General features: G+C 40.4%; 1 protein-coding gene across 1 annotated transcript; it reads left to right on the top strand.

Annotated features, from left to right (window-relative positions):
• The first annotated feature begins 501 nt into the window (after positions 1–501).
• Positions 502–23,892, top strand: LOC110378637 (uncharacterized). The gene is given in 40 exon segments (XM_064035826.1): positions 502–635; positions 4,716–4,809; positions 5,352–5,408; positions 5,842–5,985; positions 6,408–6,446; positions 6,449–6,488; positions 6,913–7,004; positions 7,007–7,033; positions 7,674–7,775; positions 7,778–7,845; positions 8,377–8,425; positions 8,428–8,482; positions 8,972–8,982; positions 8,985–9,078; positions 9,447–9,519; positions 10,020–10,243; positions 10,822–10,901; positions 11,250–11,362; positions 11,869–11,885; positions 11,887–12,024; positions 13,211–13,304; positions 13,914–13,959; positions 13,962–14,019; positions 14,518–14,530; positions 14,532–14,659; positions 15,178–15,215; positions 15,218–15,280; positions 15,806–15,881; positions 15,883–16,014; positions 17,670–17,755; positions 17,981–18,078; positions 18,607–18,622; positions 19,054–19,191; positions 19,750–19,924; positions 21,184–21,310; positions 21,848–21,887; positions 21,890–22,004; positions 22,410–22,496; positions 23,034–23,145; positions 23,696–23,892. Coding segments are annotated over 39 exon segments (3,255 nt in total). The 5' UTR covers positions 502–635; positions 4,716–4,745; the 3' UTR covers positions 23,822–23,892.

The raw sequence follows: 23,892 nt of genomic DNA, 5'->3' as shown, positions 1-23,892 counted from the left end.
AAATGCTTCAAATATGCATATGTTATACTATATAGGTAACTTATATCGTGCTCTAAATATTAAAATGCGAAAGTAGATAACTAACTCTCACTGACTGTTTTGTTTTAACGCTAAAATAATTGAACCGAATTAAATGAAAACGCGCAGATCTCAGAAATTACCTGCCTACTATTCGAATTTTAAAATAAATATACATATCTATATTAAATGGTATATTTATTGATGAAAGATAATAAATTAAACTAATTAAATGATCAATCTACACATTAAAATAAAAATAAATTTTCCCACTCAAAACTCGAAAAAGCAACTACCATTAGTACCCCTTCATAAACGAACCCTATTCACGCACACAAACACAAAATCACCCTCCATTTTGCACTCACACATTGACACATTCTCTTACTCCTTTTCACTCGAGAGTTTCTCATAAACCCATCTCTTTCTCACGCTAGGTTGATGGGCGCCATCGATTTTCTCCAAGCATTATTTTCCGACTTCCTCGTGCTCACAACGTGAAATTGTGATCTAAAATTGTTTGTGCAAAATAATAATAATATTATAAAGAAAATACTGTGTTTTGTGTGCATAAATATAGTGTTTTTGAACGAATAATTTCTGTGGAAAACCGATCGGTGAGTGTTTTAGTTAAAATTGTAATGACGCTTTAAGAAATTCGGGTTTTAATGTTTTGTTTTATTTTATTTAAGTTAGGAATAATCTTGCATGTTGCTTATTTTGTGGATATAGTAAAAGGTCTTAAAATAATACAATTTTAATCACATCATTTCATCTTATGCGTAGCCTTTTCTCAACTATGTTGGGGTCGGCTTCAGTCCAATCGAATGCAGTTGAGTACCAGTGTGCCTCAAGTAGCGACTGCCTGTCTGACCTCCTCAACCCAGTTACAGGCAGCCCAATACTTTGATAATTAAAAATAAAATCTTAATCAACGTAGGTAATTAATTTTCTTAATAGCACAGGAAAATTAATGTAATGACTTACATATAGTCAGCGAAAAGCTATATAAATGTGTATCAAAAGTTATTTTTAAATAAAAGTAAGTAGGTTACAGGTATAGCAATGACAGCTAGGGTATCTTTCAGTGTCAATTTTCATTAGATCAAGGTAAGGTAATGTATGTACCTATCTACTTACGGTCGCTTCAATATTCTATCTCTTGATTTGATTACTAAAGATAGGAATTAGACGTCACTAGTATGGGAATTGGGGATTGATTTCAAAATCTATCTTTCGTAAGTGAATCAACAGATGGATAAAATATTAGGTGGTAGATAGATCTGTAATATGGAGGTTGGTAAATATAATAGTACAAACAAAACCTAAGTGATTGGTTCTCAATTAATAGCTTGAGTAAATGAAATGGAATTAAAACATAATTAATTGAACGACGCAGTTATTAAACCTAGGATATTAAGTTTTACATTTGTTTTAAGACGCCATAGTTGAAGGAAAACATTGTGAGGAAATCTGAAAATATTTGAGTCTGAAATCACTAATGCGCATTGACAGTTAAGTTTTAAAGATAATGAATAAACTTTCTTAAAGATAAAACGATACATAATGGTTCAATTTTGGCACGTTTGTCCGAATATGATTTTTATTTATTTATTCGGTACCCCAATAGCAATACATAACAATGCGTAATATATTGCAAAATCAATTCAACGGTGCTGTGGAAACACTCGAGCGAAGTAATTTGGCTTACCGATATACTTAAATGTTTTTATAGAGTTTTGGCAGACGCTTTTAATTGCTATGCATTTTCTTTAACCATACTAATTCATGAATGTGTTTGTAAGAAATAATATAAGTGCCTCACTAACGCATTGGATTGTATATCTGTAATGTTAGTGATAAGGTTGAAGAATAAATAAAATAAATAAATGAATACCATAAGCTATAGTGAGCTTGTCATAACATAACTCAAAAAGTGAGAGATGTACAGACTTAGTTGCATCGGAAGATTTAATTGCAACACCCGAGCAATTTCCGTACGACTAGACGGAAATTGACAATTTACACAGCTCGAAAATTTTCCTGATACGTTCGAAATTTTTTAAGGGTTGTACTGGCTGCACCTCGAAAGGGAGAAACCCGAACCCTATAAGAAACTCTTTTGTGCGCCTGTCAAGTGACACGAGTGTCTATCATCTGTGAAAATATGATGTACTTACTAGCTGTTTTAAGCGGTTTCTTATGGTGGGATTCGGTAGGAACTACTGCCTGTACCGGGATAAAATATGGCGTATATTACTTGGGAAAAGTGTATATTTCCCACAGTGAAAGATTTTGAAAACGGTTCAGTTGCCTCAAACAAAAATCACTCTTTATCATCTATAAAGCTTCTAATATCTTCAAGAACATAAAAGAAAATTACTTATTTAGTTCGTACCGAATGTAATGAGGCCTATGTCCAGCAGTGGACTGCTATAGGCTGATGATGATGATGATGATGAATGTAATGGGGCACCGGGGTATGGTGCTTGCACAAATTTCCCAACATTTTATAACCTCAAATAATTGCTATTTCATCTTTTTATCCTCTAAAGCCTGTACTATAATCTTCGAGAACATTCTTTAAAAGCCTGCCTCAACTATAAGACCATTATTTAGCTCGCTAGTTTAATGGGGCACCGGACTTACAGTCCTTGCGTGCAAAAGCGCGGGAATGCAAGGGATACAAAATGGCGGCGTTGTGTACGCGTCAGAGGGGTAATGAGTTCCGTATGATCGCCTCTTTGTGGCTTTTAATGGGTGTTTGTTTTTGTTTGCGATTTTTTATAAAAGCACACTGTAAACTGCCAACTTTTTCTTGGCCGATGGTTTATTCAGGCTCATAAATCAGTATGAAGATGCATGGTAGTATGTAGGTACCTACATTACAAAGATCAGGTATTTAGCCGGTATCAGATCGACTGAAATCTTAGATTGGAATCAAGATTTTTTAAAAATGTCCAATCATCAGAAAGAACCAACCTCTCAAATAAAAGCGCAAGTACCAATGCAAATTTTCTAAGTTTGTATGTAGTTTCTAAGTATAACTTGGACACCAATGATCGTGTTTCGGTCCCGACTGTCATTTGAACATCTTTGCCAGTCGTTACGGATAGTCTAAAGCCAGTAAATCGAACAACCAGTTTTACTTAGGGTATTTAGTTGTCCTTGTAAAACACTGGTACTCAGCTGCATTCGGTTGAACTGAAAGTCGAGTTGGAAACGGCTCGGCAGATTGTCAGCTGCACCAAAAAGAGACAGGCTGGTCTTTAATTTCGATGCCACCACTGTCTCCCAGTTTTCATAAAATCTGTTGGAAATTGTCTTTTACCCACCAACCATAGCCAAGGTGGGTAAACTGCCGCTAGACTTCACAATGGAACCAAAAACAACTGAAACTTTACTGAAAAGTTTTCACACAATATTTACGTCCCCTCCGTCATTTTCCTCTTCACGCGCCACCGACTCCCCACGTTCCGTTCAAACTAAGATCAACAGGAAATGACGAACTAAAACCACAGAGAAACTAGAGTGGGGAGTAATTAGTCGATTATTTACGTCTCGCTTTCATAGAGCACTTTACTCGCTTTGAACCTTTTCAAGCGGAGCTGAACGCGTTTTGTCATGGAGAAAAAATAACTAGCGGAGATGTCATAACGCAAAATCTCCAGAGACAGAAGAGCGACAAAATTCGGGTGTTCGGGGAACGAGGAACTTTACTAGCTCCACTCTTACAAACCTATGGACCCACCCATTGTTTTCAAAATGAAATCACCGATTATCATAAGTCTGACACCAGTCTAACCAAGGGGTATTGGGTTGCCCAGGGAAAGGACAGTTTTAACATCTTAGGCAGGCAGGGGACAACTAGTCTTACCAAGGAGTATTGGGTTGCTCGGGGAACTAGGTTGAGGGTCAGATAGGGCAGTCGCTCCTTGTAAAGCACTGGTACTCAGCTACATCGGGTTAGACTGGAGCCGACCCCAACATAGTTGGGAAAAGGCTCGGATTATGAATGAAATCACCGATCAATCAAGACTGTTCTTTGATAGATTGGTTTTGATTTGACAAAGGAACCCAAACGCTTCGTTAGTTCTAGTAACTGATCACACCTACCGTACGTAGCTTAGACCTACAAGAAGGCGCCTGACCTATCTTCCTTATGGCATCTCCGCTATCTTTCCTTCCTCCGTGGCTTTCCCTCGTCACTTTATTTTTGTGGAAAAAGTTTTTCCAGTTTTCAGTAATTTCAGTGTTGTTGGTGCTTGAAAATGGCGCTGGTTTTGTGCTTTTGTTTTTATTTCGTGAAGAAGTTGAAGTATTTTTTGGTTTATCGCGTTTTTGTTTGAACTATGTAAAGTATGCTTTCCACGTTTTTATTTCTGAAAAATATTCTCTTACAAATTCATATTTACTCTTCCAACTTTTAAAAATAAAACTGATTGAACACGAAAAGTACATTGCAAAGTTTCTTGTTTTAGGAACCGCACGTTAAGAACAGATAGACTATCTGTTCTTTTGTACAAATTATTTCAAAAATCTATATCTAATAAGCAAGACAACAGATACAGAATATATTGGGGACGGCCATTAAAAGATACGCCTTTTCCCAACTATGTTGAGGCCGGCTTGCAGTTTAAGTTCTACTTCTACCACAGTTAATATAAGTACTATATCCATTGCGTGTTCTGTTCCAGGTGATCGTCGGCATGCCGGCGTCGGTGTGAATGGACGGCATACAGATGGAGCCGATCGGCAAATACAAAGCCGATAGAAACGGTTCAGCTAAGGGTATGATTCTGATATCATTACTGACTAATCCTTTGTGGTTTCCCACTTTGCAGTTACTGATACATTTTACACAAATCACCGATGTGAATGGTATTAAAACTGATCTAGGATTTGTGGCCCTCCTAGTACCTAACCATCGCGTCGTACCACAAAAACTTCTTAAAACATCTGTTGAACACTTGTCAAAGAAATTACAGATTATGACGTTGAAATAAGGTCCATTTTGAACCCACTTTTTAGTCAAATGTTCAACAGATGTTTAAGTTTTGTAGTAAGGTAAATATGTTTTGGCGCCCAACTGGGACTCAAATCTTTTGGTGCCCAGGTGGGACCAATGTAATAATGTTTGGTCGCTCGCAGGCGCCCAACCACAACAAATATCTATCTATGCGCTTGGGCACCAGTAGTTACTTCAAGTTGCAATTTTCATTAGAGATTGTTCCTTTATCTTTATCAACATTTTTAAATAGTTGCGAGGTATATATATTGTAAGTTTAGACCTTATGTTCAGAGTATTACAGCACAATATTGTTTGTGTTTAGCAGCTGCCTGGCGTAACATGGTGGATCAAGATCTGGATGATGTCGCTTTTCTAGCTGGTAAGTCAATTGCAATTGTTTACCTCTCAAGAGCATACAAAGGGTCTTTTGATTTTGACGTCTCTCTGATTTGATTCGTGCCTTTGTAATTCCAAACGATCCCAACGACACCGAAATACTTAGATAATTTCTTGTCCTAATGTCAAAACTCATTTCAAATTAACTAATTGTTCTTCCGCTAATTTGCTTTTCCTTTTGAGTGGAGATTTCTATTTATTGAATTTGCTTGCGTCATAAAGAAGATAATCAAACTCCTTAGAGGTTAGAAATAAACCATTTGAGACTAAGCACACGTTATCCATTCTTAAGAATATTAATAGACGAGTGCTAATTCTGCCCCCTTCATCAAAACTGAGTAAATCAGTCGTGCATAACATATGATTCACTGGACACTGGACAGGTATAAATTAACAGTACTTTCTTTACATTTCAGACACAGACAAAGCGAGAGAAGCGAGAGCTCCGCGAGGCTCCGTGGCGGTATGCTCACAGAGACGAGCGCTATGTCTCACAGCAGTCCTGTTCTCTGCTATGTTCGCGACGGCACTGATCGTGGTGTATGCTGCTCCACAACCGGGTAAGTTATAGATAAGAATATTCGTTTGCAATTCGTTTGTATTGGGTTGAGAGGTTTTGGCGCCGAATGGGACCAATTTATTGTTGGCGCCAGGTGGGACTACTTTCGTTTTCCCAACTATGTTGGGTTCGGCTTCCAGTCTAACTGGAGGTAGTTGAGTACTAGTGACCAGTTGACCCATTATCTGTCAAATTGGACTTCTTTCTTGTTGATGTATAAATAGGAAAAACATACTGTGTATAATGGTTTAGTTAAGTAAAAGAGGCGTTGATTTTAATTTTCTCGACAAATTGTAATTTAGTTGTTTATACCTTTGCATGTTTTGAGATGCACCTAATGGACCAGAAAATTTTCTGGATGACGCCGGAACTGGTGAAATAGTATGGAAATGGTACTTATCTTGATAATGATGTTTGTTACAGATTGCCCATGTGCGGGAGAAGCGACGTTAATACCAGGACAACCCCGACGGATTCTGAAGCTGGCGTGGCAGCTTCTAACAAGTGAGTTAATACTTCGACTACATATACTCTAATTTAATGTTTTATGTGTGCCTGCTATGCACGCATATGCAATTTGTTACTGTTTGTTTGCTAGAACAAATAAACTAGAGGACCATTGGTGGGCGTCACAGTTTCGCACACCGCTTTTACGAAACGTATATAAATAAAAACATACAAGTTTTTAGTCAGTTTTAACCGACTTCAAAAAGAAGTTCCCAATTTGACGTGTATGAATGTGTGCAATTATCTCACATTTGGCTGACCTGATTTTGATGCGTTTTTCAGTATAGTATTTGTCAGACTTAGGAGAAGGTTTGAGGTATACCCATTAGAAGTCACTGTACTTGATTGAGTCATATTCCTGAAATGAAGTCTGTTATTATTTGTTACATTGTACATTATATCTATTATTTTCGCATTTTAGAGAGCGCATAGCAAGTAACGGCGCAGTGTTTCCGTGGCGCGGCGCTCGCCTGCCTACCTTCATCATACCTAAGCATTACAGTCTGTGGCTACACCTAACTTGACCACTGGAGAATTACGAGGTAAGAGAAGAGATTTTACGTTCAATTTTCACAGTTGTTTTAAAACAACTGACGTTTTTATGTTGTAAGTGAACTTGAGCCTAAATTGTATTTTTATAAGAGTTATCAGATTGTTTGGAATGACCTACCTATTAATCTACAATGTTTAGGTACCGAAAACCTAAACCCGTTGTTTGACCATATTGAATATATAGGAAATAGTAAAAATGCCAAAGATTCTATACTATCGAATCTTCGTAACTATGTAATTTATGTACCTAAACTATGTACATAGGAAACTAGCTAGTAGTCCATAGATTCTATCTAGACTACTGTTATATAGGAAACTAGCTCTCACCAGCAGTTAATCCAACCACTTTTCGCAGCTGTTTAAAAACACTAAATTTCTTTTAAACCGGTTCAGTATAATCTATAGCAGGCCTTGATTTACTTCAAATTATCCACTTATGCCCGTTTTCACCAACAATCTCTTAACGTTTCCTTAACTAAGTGTCACTTCAACTTTGGTGAAAACGAAATTCGTATAAGCGTTCCCTAAATGCTCTTAAGAGATCCCTAAATTTAGGTATTTGTTGGTGAAAATGGGCATTACTTTAATTTTCACACCCCAAAAACTTCACAACCTCCTATCTCCTTTCAGGCGAAGTATCAATAGACTTCAAGGTCGACCGGGACACAACCTTCGTGGTCCTCAACGTAAGAGACATGAATGTGACTGAACGAGCTCTGTTCAAGTCTGGAGGTCTCTCGGCCCTAAGGTCGCGAAGACGTTGGAGTACCCACAGGCGGATCAGAGTTATATTGAGTTTAAGGTAAGTTAATAATGTATCTAAAAAGATAGACTGTACATTATTTTAAAATAAAGTAGGTAAATCTACGTTTACATAACAAAGAAACTTAAAACTAATATAGGTCACCCGGCAGTGTACCCAAAAGGCTGGCTGCATTGCCAAGTTGAATAGTAATGCTTAAACTTTTGGGCGAAATCAAAGCCGGCCCATGAGTCCCGAAGTGTCAATAATGTATTGTTAAGAAAATAGTTTAAATAAGTGTTTAGAGTTCATCTGTATCATCTGGTTTGTTGCGTGTTTTAGAAGGCACGGCACGATAATTTGTGGGTCCTAGCTGTCGTTGGCAGTCATATAAAGGGTAGGCGGGTATATGTCTTATTGTCAATAGTGACTGAGTAAAGTAAATGAAAACATCTTGAGGAAACCTGGAAATTAAAACTGAAAAGGTCAATTCATCCGTACTGAGGTTATGTGTTGATTAACGCTCATTGCGCTGATGATAACGCTGATGATGACAAGAATTAAAAGTAACTTTTATGTCTTCTGTTATAGGAGAAACTCCGTCGAAAATACAACTACACTCTGAGTCTCCGCTTCATCACCAAATTGAGAGAAGTGACAAGCAACGAGGCTTCTTCTTAACTGGAACACATCGACAGTAAGTTTCTTATATCTATATAACCAACTGTTGCGATTTTACCTTAATATTGTGGGAAGTTGTAAAGAAACCCTCCCGCTTTGGGTGCAGCGTGAGGGAGTGTCAGACTCTTTCTGACTAAACCCCACCATGTTTCCTTCTGGATCCCTTCGTGTACTTGGGCCGCGGGATCTCGTGCGAGAATACCGTAGCCGTAGGATCCAAATAAAAGGTTGTCTAAAATGTCCCTTGGTTCAGCCACTTATAATTACCAAATCCTTACTACTTGACATTAGCTTGTTTATGCAAGTTGTTGCACCCGACCCATGGGAAGTACTTCGCACGAGAGCTGAATGATCTTATTTGTGAACTCGGTTATCTCAGACAATAGCTGTCCGAAAAACCAGATGCGGGAAGTAGTTCTCTTGTGACATGGATGCAATCACACGTGGGAGCTGAGATCAAATAAATGAACCCACATATAATAATGATATGTTTATTTATTTCCAGTCGTTGCGCAGTCTCCGTTTCTGGCTGACGCACGCGCGGTCAGCGTTCCCGTGTCTCGATGAACCGCACTTCAGAGCTTCCTTCAAAATTACCATCGTGAGGGACAGGTGAGCATATACATTACATACTTTTCTGATAGTATGGTCAGATAAAACACCAACATGCATGCCTCAGCGCGATCAGTATGGGCCAAATTGCCCCAGTTTTGGGGTCCAGCAGTGAATAGGTATATTTTCTTTCTTTAGGCTGAAAGAAATGTTAATATATAAACCAAATCTCCAATTTTTCCAAAAACTAACATTTGAAAAGTAAAATCTATACGAGACGCTTTCGTTCTCACATGCTTGCTTTACTTTTACTTTTAGTGAGACAAGATTTACCAATTCAGCAGATCTAGACTCTTCTGCTTTCATATGTTAAGCTGTAGCAACTTTTCATGTTTGAATTTTAAAAGTGAAATGTTTTAACTTCACAGATTCCACGTATCTCTCACCAATATGCCGATAGTGGCTACCGAAGAAGCTGGATTCTATCTGGGACATCGACTGGTGAGTACTCACTCAAGCGCCACCTAGACGATCAATTCTATTGCTGTTCAATTGATCGCCTAGGTTGCTCCTAATAAACCTTGATGAAGCAAGTTTCAATTATAGTGTTAGAGCGACTGCCTACCTGGCCAGACATGATGATATGCAGTCGCTCAGTAGGTGACGAACTGCTGCTGAGCACGTGGTCTCGGGTTCGGTTCCCGAGTCGGGCCGAAATCGCTCTGTGGGTATAAACTTTCACAAAGCAGCCCGGAGCCTGGAAGTTGGTGATTGATACACCCGTGCATCGTGTCGCACGTTACTGTCCTGCTTGTGATCTCTCTCCGGTGGTGTCGGATTGCAATCCATTCGGGCGCAGAGAGTAAAGGAACAGAGAGTGCACCTGAGTCTGCGCAAATGTTTGTGCACTATGACCTGCGCAGTTGGCTAATCTCCTTATAATAGACCATGCTGTGGCCGAGGACATCATCAATGTATCAAAAATACTTCCTACCCTACAGTTACAAGACGAGTTCTCAACAACACCGCCGATGGCTCCGCACATGATCTCGCTGGCCGTCTGTCGGTTACAACGCCGAGCGGCGCCGCTGTTACCGACGGACGCGCCGAACATTACCGAAGTGAACACGATGGTGCCCGAACCGACTGTTGAGCCAGAGGAAGAGGTTTTGCCGCCAGAAATTAGTTTGTATAGCGATCAGCAAGTTATATTGGATGAATCTGGGTGAGTTTTTGAATTTGGAATAACCTATGATTTTATTGTTTTGCCTTGTAATTTTGTTTTATTCTCTTTTATTTATTCACAAACATAATATTACGTTTTAATCTTCTATCTATATAAATAAAAATGAATTGTTGTTTGTTAGTCTGATTAAAACTCGAGGACGGCTGGGCCGATTGAGCTGTTTTGGTTTTAAAATGTTTGTATAGGTCCAGGGAGGGTTTAAACGATACGAAGTTCACGGGATCAGCTAATATGAAATAAAACATAAGTGGTTTTATCTGCGTCCCGAAGGGAACATTTTCTTGAACTCGGTTAAAAATAAGGCGAATAAAATAAACTAGATGTATGCCAAGTTTCATCATGATCCATTCTTTATTTTTTGTTTGTGTGAGAGAGAACAAACATTCATACATGCAACTTTTGCACTTAACTATAATTTAGGAGGATGCTTTCTGTCTTGTGCTTCTGCCAAGTTTCATCGAAATCCACCCAGTAGATTTTTCGTGAAATAAACATATGTAGGTACATAATTTGGCTAACCTGTCAAAATATATATTTATCTATATCTCCTTCTCCAGACCTCTCTTGGAATGGGTGCAGAAGACCATCCAACATTTCTCTTACGAGCTGAACACTTCATACCCTCTTCCAAAGTTTGGTAAGTTTGTCATTTCAATTATACACCTACCTACTTACTTCATCATCATCTCATCATCTCCGAGTTTTTCCCAACTATGTTGGGGTCGGCTGCCAGTCTAACCATCTTTTTATATACATATCTACTTGTTTAAAAACTGATTTGTGCTTTCAAAACCTGGCCACTACGAATCCCATTTTACCGCGCCTTCGCAAATACGTCTTGATCAGGAAACAACCATTACAGTCGTTGGAATTGTTTTCCCTATTAGTAGGGACAAAAATATGTGTATCGCACGGATATGTTGACAGATACTCATAGACATGTACACACACATACACAACACTTAAACATTTGTTTTTCTTCCAGATATCGTGGTGGTTGAAGGCGGGAACCCATACTCTGAAGGTTGGGGTCTCATCACCCTGTCACCTACAACTCTATCTGATACCAAGACCATTGCTAGGTTGCTAGCTCAGCAGGTAACACACCTAAAGTTTTATAGCATTTTTGTCTATTTACCCTAGCTGTTCCCCGCGTTTTTACATACATACATATGTGCCTTGAGAACCACTTACAGAACATGTATAGGAAGTATCCTACATGTTAATCTGATGTATGTGCAATATTACTGCCAAAATCGATTAGCTAACTTTTTGCGTGAATGAGGAACGAACCACTTTTATTAGTAGGACTACCTTCCACCACTGCTGCACCTCTTTTTGTACAACATTATTTATTTACTTGCACAAGTCAAAAACTAAAATTAAATTACTAAAATTAAACTAAAATTTTATTTCATTCAGGCGTTAACGAGGATTTATGAGCGTCAGAAATATAAAGAAGTTTGGTTCTAGTTACTTATTCCAAAAGTAGCTTACTACCATATTGAGAAGAACGGGCAAGAAACACCATGATTATTCTTTTTCAAAACCACAAATATTCTGCCAAATACATAAATAAACATCCTTAAATCTTTCTTCTCCAGTGGTTCGGCGGCACAGTATCCCCGCTGGTGGTCATCCCAGTGGCTACTAGAAGCCCTCACATCAGTCCTCGCAGAGAAGGTGCCCGCTCCGCCTCACAGTGACGCTCAGACCCCGGCAGACGCGCTACTGTTGGACCATGTGCTGCCGGCTCTAAGGTTTGTGTGGCTACTAGCAGCTCTGACATCAGTCCTCGCAGAGAAGGTGCCCGCTCCGCCTCACAGCGACGCTCAGACCCCGGCAGACGCGCTACTGTTGGACCATGTGCTGCCGGCTCTAAGGTTTGTGTGGCTACTAGCAGCTCTGACATCAGTCCTCGCAGAGAGGTGCCCGCTCCGCCTCACAGCGACGCTCAGACCCCGGCAGACGCGCTACTGTTGGACCATGTGCTACCGGCTCTAAGGTTTGTGTGGCTACTGGAAGCTCTGACATCAGTCCTCGCAGAGAAGGTGCCCGCTCCGCCTCACAGCGACGCTCAGACCCCGGCAGACGCGCTACTGTTGGACCATGTGCTACCGGCTCTAAGGTATGCTTTATATAGCTAGGTTTTGACATGACAACGTCTAATAACTCGATACTACGGACTGCATGCACGAAAAGTTGACGTCATTGTCGATGTCCCGTTTCGCAACGAGAACGTGGCACGAACGAGAGGGAGGCATTTTCGGCTCATATACTACTGTCATGTTTGACGTTGTCACGTCAAACTGTCGTCCGCAAACCACATTTTTCATCGTGAGAGTATCTGTCCAGCCCAGGAAACAGTTCAGTTAGTCAGGGAAATAGGTAGACAGTTCTGTCTGTCTATGAACACAGCACACAGCTAGATAGACTGCCAGCAGTGAGGTATGCTTTGTGTGGCTTCTAGAAGCTCTGACATCAGTTCTCGCAGAGAAGGTGCCCGCTCCGCCTCACAGTGACGCTCAGACCCCGGCAGACGCGCTACTGTTGGACCATGTGCTGCCGGCTCTAAGGTGAGCTTTATAGAGCTAGCCACTTTAACTGCGTCCTTGGTCTAGCTGCTGAGCCCGAGTAGAGTCGGTCCTGCTTGTGACCTCTCTCCGGTGGTGTCGGATTGTCGTCCCATCGCGCTATGAGAGTTAAGGAACAGTGAGTGCACCGCAGTCCAAGCAAATGTGCGTGCGCTAATAATATGTCCTGCGCAGTTGGCACTTCTTCTTATATGACAACAGTCATAATAATCGGCCGTGGACGCCATTATTAATTAATTAGCTTCCACCGTCATTGACTTCTTTAGTCTGAAGTATCTCTATTATTCCAAGTGACCTGACAACTTGACGAACTGAAAAACGCCATGAAATAAAATAAACTTTTACATTGCAGGTTAGATTCAAGTAACTCGGTGCGAGCGGTGGCGTCACCGCGGCTGGAGCGAGCAGACATAGAGAGTGCTACTGATGAACTGTCTTTACACAAGGTAATATAGACTAACTAGCTGTTCACCCACCTCCCGCAATCGGGTAGAGGTAGCCTATGCCTAAATTGAAGCCAAAACCTTTTCTCTGATCATTTGGTCCCAGGCTGGGCGCCAAATTATATTTTCAACCAAAAATGGGATCTAGAAAAATCAACCATGTTGTAAAAGCTTATATTTAAGATTTCATTCATTTACAATTTAAAACCATTATCTAACCAGGTCTAGATTTTTTTAAGATGAGATGCTTTCTGAGATGTTCTACATAAAATATTTAATTTTTATGTAGAACATCTTAATAAACCGTCTGCCCATCCTTTTACTAAAAACTGGACTCAAATTAGTCCCACGTTGGGCGCCAATTTGATTTCTCGGACCAAAGTAGAACATTAAAACAGCTGTCATTTCATTCAGAAATACTTTTTATACACGTCCTATTCAATATAACTACAGTAATGGTAGTTTTATCATTATTGTAATTATGTATAAATAAAATTTATTACAGTAAAAATATTTCTACTTTATATTGCAAACTTATTTATTTTTTACTTTATTTATTGATATATTTACATAAATTTTAAAAGTTAAACGTTCTCAAATAATTTATTGCAGGGTGCAGCTATAGTCAGCATGGCAATAGAGGCAGCGGGCGAGGCGGCCGTCGCGCCGCTCTCGCGCGACTGTTGCGCGACCATCGCTTCGCTAGTGCTGATGCCAGGTAACTATAACTTATACTCAGTAATAATTAATTAAGTATTTTCTTTGATTTCACGCGCTACTTGAGCTATAGTTTTGCGGAGGATTCCACCAAAATAGTTCGCGAATAACAAAATATGTTACGTTTGCGCTAATCCACTGTTGACATGTATTCGCGCACAAAGGTGTTAGTTTGGTTGATACTTTAGAACGCCTTTTAATTTTAAAGCATATCTATGCCGAGTTATGTAATAGATAACGTGTATGTACCATCAACCAATGACATTTGTGACCCAAAACAAATTTTTGTCGAGACAATCAAATACAATAAAGTCGAAATTCGGCATACACTGTAAAGGAGTTAGTCTACATTGTTTTGACAGTTTTTCGACAAAGTGTGGTCATACATGGCATTGGTCGATAGTACTTTTATATACATACACACACAAAACTGTAGGCTATAGATAAACTTTCATGAAATAAAATATCTGAATTTACAACTATCCATGGTTTCTTCCAGGGATCTCTGGCGAAACATTAGAACGTGACGGTCAAGATGATGGAGTAGGCAGTAACGCATGGGATGGGTGGTGTGAACGCCCTGGATATCCACTGCTTTGCGCGTCTTCGCTAGGCAATGATGTGCTTTTGAAGCAAGAAAGGTGTGTATGCCCATTATTGTTACTTGATTCCACGTCAGAAGCCGTCAGGAGGATTTGAAAACTCTGACACCAGGGCTTGCTAGGTGATTAAACCTTGTAGCACTTGATATAAATATATTTCAACATTTAGTTAATTCAAAGTGGTTACTTTTGTTTCTAAATTATTTTTTAGATATGACGTACAACTTTTACTAAAGTTTTCCACATATACTTAAAATAGGCAGTAGGAACATTTTGATGGTAACACGCTTTATTTAAACGCTCTGTATAATCGTTGATTTTTTAATCAATTAGTCCCACGGTGGGCGCCAAATTAGTTTTGGCACCCAGCACTTGTAACATAAAAGTTAAAAGATCTTGATTCTCGAATTCAAATACTGTTTTCAAGAATTAAAGAAAAATACCAATGATTCTTTATCTATATCTTAATGATTAACAAAAATAAGGTTTTATATTATTCAATATAACCTACATAACAGTTTTTATGACAGCAAATAATGATACAACTTTATCTCCAGATTCGTGATGTCAGCTGAACCACCGGAGGTAGATCCACCATGGTGAACTCTCTCCTCACCATGGACCTGAGAGCTGATTTGGACGAACTGTTTTATGAGCCTGGTAAGTTTAATTGAGGATCGAATACTGAAACTATTACTAAACTACCAATTTTAGTAGAACAAGTAATACATGTAAGAGAGATATGGGTAGAGTAGGTGGTCAGGGAGAACAGAAGATAAAATCATAATCGTTCATTCAAACTTGGCGTGTAAAACAGCACTTTTGAACGTCAGAAATTTATTAAAGACAGCCACCAAAACGCCCACCCTTCACCACTTCCTATGTCTTTTTGCTGGGAAGAAGAAGGGCAACACACTTCCCAGCTAGTATATGTATAAGGAGTACATAGGGTAGAAATAAAAGAGTTAAAAGTGAGTACATAAGGGAGTTTCTGAAAGGAAGTCATAAGAAAGAGTACATAGGTATTGAGAAAGAGAATAACTTTTCATCCCATTTGATTCATGCCGCGATAGTAAGGCTTAAAAGTTTAAAAATAGACGTGAACACCGAGACGAGAGACAAACTGAGCTACTTTTGCTTTTATAATATTCGGAAAATGTTCTATAACTCAACTATTTCCTACAGAAAACTTCACCGACACAGAAGAAGATATAAACGCCACCACCACAACCACTCCACCCACCACCACGACCCGCCGCCCCCACCAAAGCCACTAAAGCACCACCACACAAGTGGGTCATACCTGTCACCTTCGTGGTGGGACCGCTAGAAGAGGAAGAGGATAATGTGACAGCGTGGAAGAATGTTACGCAGAATTATCATAATGCTACCTGGTAAGTCAATATTATTATTATGTATGTCTCTACCGGACCTCGGACTACAGAGTCCCAGATTTTTGGGAGGCGAACGTGGGGCCGAAGCCAACACGCTGAAGCCCTTTGAGACAACTTTAATGAAATGGTGACACAAAACCGACTATTATCCCTGTATACACTATAGAAATGTACCCAAGGACAATCCCCAGTTCTGTGCTAAACTATGGATGAAAACTACTTGGGCTTTTGTGATGGGATGCTAGTGGACTAGGAATGGAAACTACGGGAACTATGGCACCTGCCGATAACAATGTAATAAATACACGTATATTATTACTTATTCTTTATTGCACACTAAAACACGAAACCCAGAAGGAAAAAAAAGGAAAAACAGAAAATGCACAACGGAGAGCTTAGCCCAGAATTGGGTTAATTACAGAAAACCTTAAAGCAACAGAGATATTTGAAAGAGGTAGGGTAAATCACATGTGCTTATATTAATCACCTGCTTAGCCTTTTGCCAATTATGTTAGGTTAGGTTAGGTTAGGTTACAAAGCCACTAAAGCACCACCACACAAGTGGGTCATACCAGTCACCTTCGTGGTAGGACCACTAGTAGAGGAGGAAGATAATGTGACTGCGTGGAAGAATGTTACGCAGAATTATCATAATGCTACCTGGTAAGTCTATATTATTATTATGTATGTCTCTACCGGACCTCGGGACTATAGAGTCCCGGATTTTTGGGAGGCGAACGTGGGGCCGAAGCCAACACGCTGAAGCCCTTTGAGACAACTTTAATGCAATGGTGACACAAAATCTACGATTATCCCTGTATACACTATAGAAATGTACCCAGGGACAATCCCCGGTTCTGTGCTAAACTATTGCTAACTATGGATGAAAACTACTTGGGCTATTGTAATGGGATGCTAATGGACTAGGAATGGGGAAACTACGGGAACTATGGCACCTGCCGATAACAATGTAATAAATACACGTATATTATTACTTATTCTTTATTGCTCACTAAAAACACGAAACCCAGAAGCAATACAGAAAATGCACAACGGAGAGCTTAACCCAGACTTGGATTCTCTTACAGAAAACCTTAAAGCGACAGAGATAATTGAAACAGGTAGGTAAATCACATGTGCTTACATTAATCACTTGCTTTAAAACCTTTGCCAATTATGTTAGGGTTGGCTTCCAGTCTAACCGGATGCAGCTGTAAGAAAGTGTGCTCTATATGGAGCGACTGCCTATCTGACTTCCTTAATCTAGTACCCAACTCGATATTCTTTAGTAAGAGTTGCCAGACTTTGCGGTTTCTGACTACCGTTAAAGTTATTCAAATGATTGCCGGATTCACCAATTTGACGTGCTTTGAAAAGCACGGAGGAATTCTTCATGACAAGATAGTAGACAGACCGACAACCGATTTTTATTTTAATAATACCGTCCAGGCTGAATTTCGGCAACGGCGGCTGCTGACATGTAATAAGGAGATCAGCCAGCTGCGTAGGACATGTTATAGTGCACAGTGTTTGCTTGGACACAGGTGCACTCACTATTCTTCACGCTCATCTACACCCCAGAGGGGCGACAAGCCGACATAATTTTAGCTCTATCTATGTCGTGCGAAACTACATTGATTGTTCATCTTGTGCAGGTATGATGTCAGCGCAGAGAATAAAACGAGAACTTCACGGTGGGCGGAAAATGTCACGCATTTAATATGGATGAACGATACTGAAAGTAAGTTGAACCACCTTCCTTATTAAGGTTTTAATCACCTCACAAGCCCTAGTATTTATTTAGAAATCAGTATTCCTGTCATTTCTTCTATTTTGAACTCTCTTTTTCTATCAAAATGCAGCGGAAAATTCCGCCGAAACTGTATCCTTTACAGTCTATCATTGGACTTCTCTAAACCATTTTGTAAAAGACAAAACGAGTATGACATACAATATATTTTTGCAGTGGTGATACCAGACTTGGGTAGACACAAGTGGGTGAGATATAACGTGGGCGCGAGGGGACTATACCGCGTCGCTCCTCAAGATAGAACTGATGGAGAGGTAATTATTTTCTACTAAAATAGTAGTTTATATGTAGTTTGTATGTTCTTCTTTACTTATCAATGTTTTGGGGAATTTCGTCCAAGTTTATCGAAAACATAAACGTCCATTATTATGAGAATGACTATTTACTTTGAAAATTGATGGTGAAAATTCATGGTAAAAAGATATCGTTTATTTAAAGAAAACTTATATTGTCGCTAACTTGGGGCTAACTTGGGTCTTTTCAATGTTATCGCTACAAAATGCTTTTCTGTATCGTGAGTTGGGACCGTTATGCGATTGAAGCTAGATGCCTGATGATCATCAGGCATCTAGTAGGGGACAAATCCCCAAAGGGTTTAAAGCTAGATGCCTGATGATCTTTGTCCCCAAAGGGTTTAAAGCTAGATGCCTGACGACCTTTGTCCCCAAAGTCTTTGAAGCTAAATGCCTGATGATCTTTGTCCCCAAAACCCTTGAAGCTAGATGCCTGATGATCTTTGTTTCCAATAACCTTGAAGCTAAATGCTTGATGATCTTTGTCAGATGCCTGATGATCTTTGTCCCCAACAACTTTGAAGCTAGACGCCTGCTGATCTTTGTCCCCAAAAGCTTCGAAGAAAGATGCCTGATGATCTTCGCCCCAAAACATTTGAAGCTTGATGCCTGATGACTTTTGTCCCCAAAACATTAGAAGCAAGAGAGCCTGATGACTGATGATCTTTGTCCCAAGCCAACTTATTATAATACGTGGTTTTAAGAAGTACCCGCTTTAGTAATAGCTTTAGTCCACACTGATCTTGTTCGGGACGGTGGTACAAAAGCTGGTACTTTATTGAAACCACATTTTATAATAAGGTGAAAAGAGTTTGAAGCTAGATGCCTAATGATTATTGTGCCCCAAAAGCCTTGACCTCAATGTCTGATAATCTTTGCCCCTTAAAGCCTTGAATCTATATGCCTGATGACCTTCACCATCCCCTCATCTCCCAGTCAGCAGAATCAGCGGCCCAACGTTACGCCTCCTATACGCGAGCGGCGCGGCGGCCGAGCGAGCTCTCCTATTGGATGACGCGTTCGTACTGAGCCGCGCCGCGCGACTGCCTGCCAGCCGCGCTATCGCTGCCGCCGGTGAGTACCTGTCTATCCTGACCGCTGTGTATAAGGGAATATGTAAGAGAGTACACAGGAAAAGTACATAATGGAGTACTCGGGTTGAGTATTTAAGGGAGTATGTAAGGGTGTACACAGGAGGGGTATATAAGGGAGTACACAGGGAAGTATATAAGGGAGTACGTAGGAGGGGTATATAAGGGAGTACATAAGAGGAAACTGCTGTGTTAGGGCATACTCGGGTTTCCCTCTCGGTCTCGGGTTCTATTCCCGGGTCGAGCAAAATCGCTTTTAGAAACTTTCAAAAATAGCCCGTTATTTGAAAGTTTGTGAACGATACACCTTGCCTCGGGAAGCACGTTAGCATCGGTCCTGGTTGTGATCTCCTCCGGTGGTGTCGGATTGTCGTCCCATCGCGCTATGAGAGTGAAGGAATAGTGAGTGCACCGCAGTCCAAGCAAACGTGCCCAAACTATAATATGTCCTGCACAGCTGACTGATCTCTTTAACGAACAACCACCATGGCCGACAGTTGGTTCGGACAGCATTATTACTATTTTCTATTCTTCTTTCCAGCGCGTCTAAGCACAGAAACCCACTGGGCTCCCTGGCGAGTGGTCCTCACTCATCTCTCCTGGTGGAGGGAGCTGCTTCGACTGGGGAGTTCAGGACCTCATCTGAACAGGCTGCTGAAGACATTGCACCCGCCTCAAGTGGTTGTGTATACTGCTGAGCAGATACAAGCAGGAGGGTTGGGGAAGATTTGTTGTAAGTGAATTTTATTTTGTGTACGTTCACGACAGGATATTTAAACGTTGTAAATTTTAAGTGCTCTATTATTCTGTCTCTGTCTTATTTAAGAAATATATTAAGAAGATATTTTACGTTTGTGCATTTCGGAGATACTTAATTCTTGCCAAACAATAGTAGCTCGGATCTTAGCTATTCTGAAATTGACTGCTTACATAATTTGTTCATGTACTTAGATTTGTCGAAAATCATTGCTTGTTCAATGTGTTGTACCTAACTACTCTAAGCAAGTTATGAAGAAAGCAAGACTAAAAAAGGCTTCAGAAGCTCGAAGGTAAATTAAGTTTGGTATGGAATATATAAATCTGTGAAGACTGTGTAGTGTGCACCGCTAATCTGATACGGGTTCTGTATTAATTATTTTTCATCCCACCATCTCGGAAAGAGTAGTTTTACCCTTTGATATCTGAGCGCAAAGCCGTTTTACCCTCTAGAGCGGCAAAGTGATTTGAATTTAGAACATCGTGTGCGATACTCCATTTGTGACAATCTTGATAAGACTTTTCAAACAAATTCATATTAAACAGCTTAAAATAATTGCATACATACATACTGCTTAAAATAATTATTCAATTAATTAAGTAATTTTTATTATTGTTTTTACGTAGATTTTTAACCTCGTTTCATTTTTAAACTGAGTTTTCAAATAAATGAACTTTAATATGTACATCTTTTAATTTGATAGTCATATGTGCGCGCCATTTTGTTTTTTGCATTTAGTAATTTCCTCGATGAGGTGGGATGAAAAGTTACGTGTTGCACTCGAGTGCAAGATTTTTCACCTTGTGCTCTTTGATTCCCTCGCTATCGCTCAGGATTCTAATTAGAATCCTTCGCTTGCTCGGTCATCAAAATTGAGCCCGCGGTTAAAAGCAACTTTGCACTCTTGTATAACAAATAACTATTATTTATTTAATCTGTGAAGACTGGTTATACTAATATATCAGAGCTTTAGATAGTGTTTATGTCCCGATTTTAATAAGAAGTCTTACCAAAGGAGTATTGGGTTGCCGGGTAACTGGGTTGAGCAGCAGGCAGAGGTAGACAGGTAGTCGCTCCTTATAAAACATCTGCATCCGGTTAAACTGGAAGCCGACCCCAACATAGTTGGAAAAAGGCTTGGCAGATGATAATGTCCTGTTTTTTACGTTTGGGTGTTTAAACAAGATTTAAAATAGCATTATTTTGTTAAATTTTCAGATGGCTAAGTGGAGCGCTCTTGACCGCTGGCGTGGAGTGGGAGAACGCTAAAGTGACAAAGCAAGCGGTGGACTTGTTCGATGCCTGGCTTGAGACAAACACGACTATCCCTGAGATATATCAAGAGGTAATTTATAACCTGTTCTCCATTTTCTGATGTACATATGTACGCCGACGAAGCGAAGCGAAGCAGTAATCTATAAATATATAATAAATATATGTATATCATCATCATCATCTCAGACATAGGACGTCCACTGCTAAACGTAGGCCTCCCCTTAGATCTCCACAGATACCTGTTTAATACTTACGGACAGAAAATTATATCGCTTTAGAGTTTGTCCCATTACTTTGTCTTGCTATCGAAAACACAGGCAGTGGTAAGGGCGGGCTTATTTGTGGCCTGTCTCTTGCAAAATGAATGATTTTATATTTTGACTAGCTTCCGCTCGCGGCTTCACCGTAGAGTTCGGTTAGCATAACAGACAGACAGACAGAGTTACTTTCGCATTTATAATATTAGTAGGGTTTTTGTCAGGGGAAAATCCTCATAATAATCTCTGCCCACTGTGTATCCCTGAGTCCTGAGTGGAGTATTCTATTGGTTATTTAAAACTGCTACGTTTTGGTAGGGTTTTAACCTGGTTTTAAATATTATTTTTAGGCAGCCTTCACAGCCGGGGTCCGAACACACGGCGAACCAGCTTGAAAGCCTGTTGGAAAGCCCTAACTGCCTCATACGCTGCACCCAGACCTCTGTACTCTCATAGAGCACTACTCATCGCTCTAGCATCACCTACAGACGATTGGCTGTTCTATAGGTACGTGTGTATATCTTTTTACCGCCTTGTGGGTTTAGCTGGTGCAAGCGCGGCTGCTGAGCACGAGGTCTTTGGTTCGATTCGGGACGGGCCGAAATCACATTGTGGGTTTTAGAAACTTTCACAAAGTGGCCCGGGGCCTGGAAGTGATTGATACACCCGTGCATCGGAGATCACGTTATAATGTCGGTCCTGCTTGTGATCTCTCTCCGGTGGTGTCGGATTGTCGTCCCATCGCGCTATGAGAGTGAAGGAATAGTGAGTGCACCGCAGTCCAAGCAAATGTGCGTGCACTACAATATGTCCTGCGCAGCTGACTGATCTCCTTAAAGAAAACAGCCGTCGTAGCCGACAATCGGCTAGGAGGACATCATCTTAATATTTTTATCTTTTATCTTTTTATAGGTTCGCGTATACTACGTTGTCTACGGAAGCGCAGCGGAGTCGGGAGTGGAGGATGTGGGTCACAGCTCTATTTTCAGCCACTTGCAGGTAATATCTTAGTCATCTTCCTACTTAGTACTTATAGGTAGAATCTGACTGACTACGTTGGTTAAGAATAAATCTGAAACTACCCCGTATCCAGAACCTAGAAGCAGAAATTTTGCAGAATACTTATGAAGGAAATACATACATAGAATTATTTTATTCATAACTAGCCCGCCCTAGCTTCGCACGGGCAGATTGCTGTTACTAAATAATATTCTTCTCCTCTTCAATCACTCTATCTATTAAAAACCGCATCAAAATCCGTTGCGTAGTTTCGAAGATTTCAGCATACATACCGTCACTTGCACAAAGGTCCATTAAAATTACAGCTTCATTAAATCTATTGCTGACTCTTTTATCTTGTTGACAAAGAAAGAGTCAGCAATAGATTTAAAGAAGCTTTAACTTTAATGGAGCTTTGTGCAACTGACGGATAGGATCTAGGCACGGTAAGTGACTTTGTTTTAAACTAAGAGTATGTATTGAAACTTGAAGCTTAGTATGACTTTGGTAATGATATAAACTCGTATATTATATTAGGTGGCGTGGCGCAGAATCAGTGTGGCGCATACTCCGCGCCGCCGTGGCGCTGCCTCCCGCCGCGCTGCAGGCGGCCGCGCGCTGTCTGCCCGTACCCTATGACTATTACCGGGTAAGTGTCTCTATGACCATCATCTGCGTAGCCTTTTCCCAACTATGCTGAGGTCGGCTTACATTCTAATCGGATGCAGCTGAGTACCAGTGTGCCACAAGGAGCGACTGCCTGTCTGGCCTCCTCAACCGTGGAGAATAAAATGACGAGCGGAAGTGTCATAATCGAAATCTCCTAAGAAAGTAGCGCGACAAAATGCGGGTGTTCTGGGTACGAGGAATGTTACTAGCTCCGCCGCCGCCCTTATACATCTTCTTTGGACCCCGTCCATTTCTCGTTGATGTCTTAAGAAATCTGCACGCCTCCTTAGTTACTGATCGTTTTCATCATATATATGACATAAAAGAAATCACTTGATTTACCTGCCTTGATCTGTAACCTGGATACCATCTTGCCATGACGATCCCGGATGTTATTTGAACACCTTTGGCAGACATTACTGGTGTTTAGGGGTCAGAAAGTCTGACAACCAGCTAACCAGCTCACCATTCGGCATGATAACCTCCTCCTTTTGGAAAGTCGGCTCATATTTTTATGCTTTATCTAACAGTTCAAAGAGCTATTCGGCGATGCTCGCGGCATCGCAGCGGCACTCGATACGATCGCACTTAACGCTGCGTGGGTGCAGCGTGCCGACAGCGATCTGCTGCGATACTTCAACGCGTTGCAACATTAAGTGTAAGACTAGTGTAATTTTAGTTGGCGACTTATTGTGGCGCAACTGTTGCGCAACTGTTGGGCAACTGT

Source organism: Helicoverpa armigera, chromosome 8, assembly GCF_030705265.1.
Source record: "Helicoverpa armigera isolate CAAS_96S chromosome 8, ASM3070526v1, whole genome shotgun sequence".
NCBI lineage: Eukaryota > Metazoa > Arthropoda > Insecta > Lepidoptera > Noctuidae > Helicoverpa > Helicoverpa armigera.
Note: the sequence above shows the minus strand (reverse complement) of the source record. Positions and strands in the feature narration are given on the sequence as shown.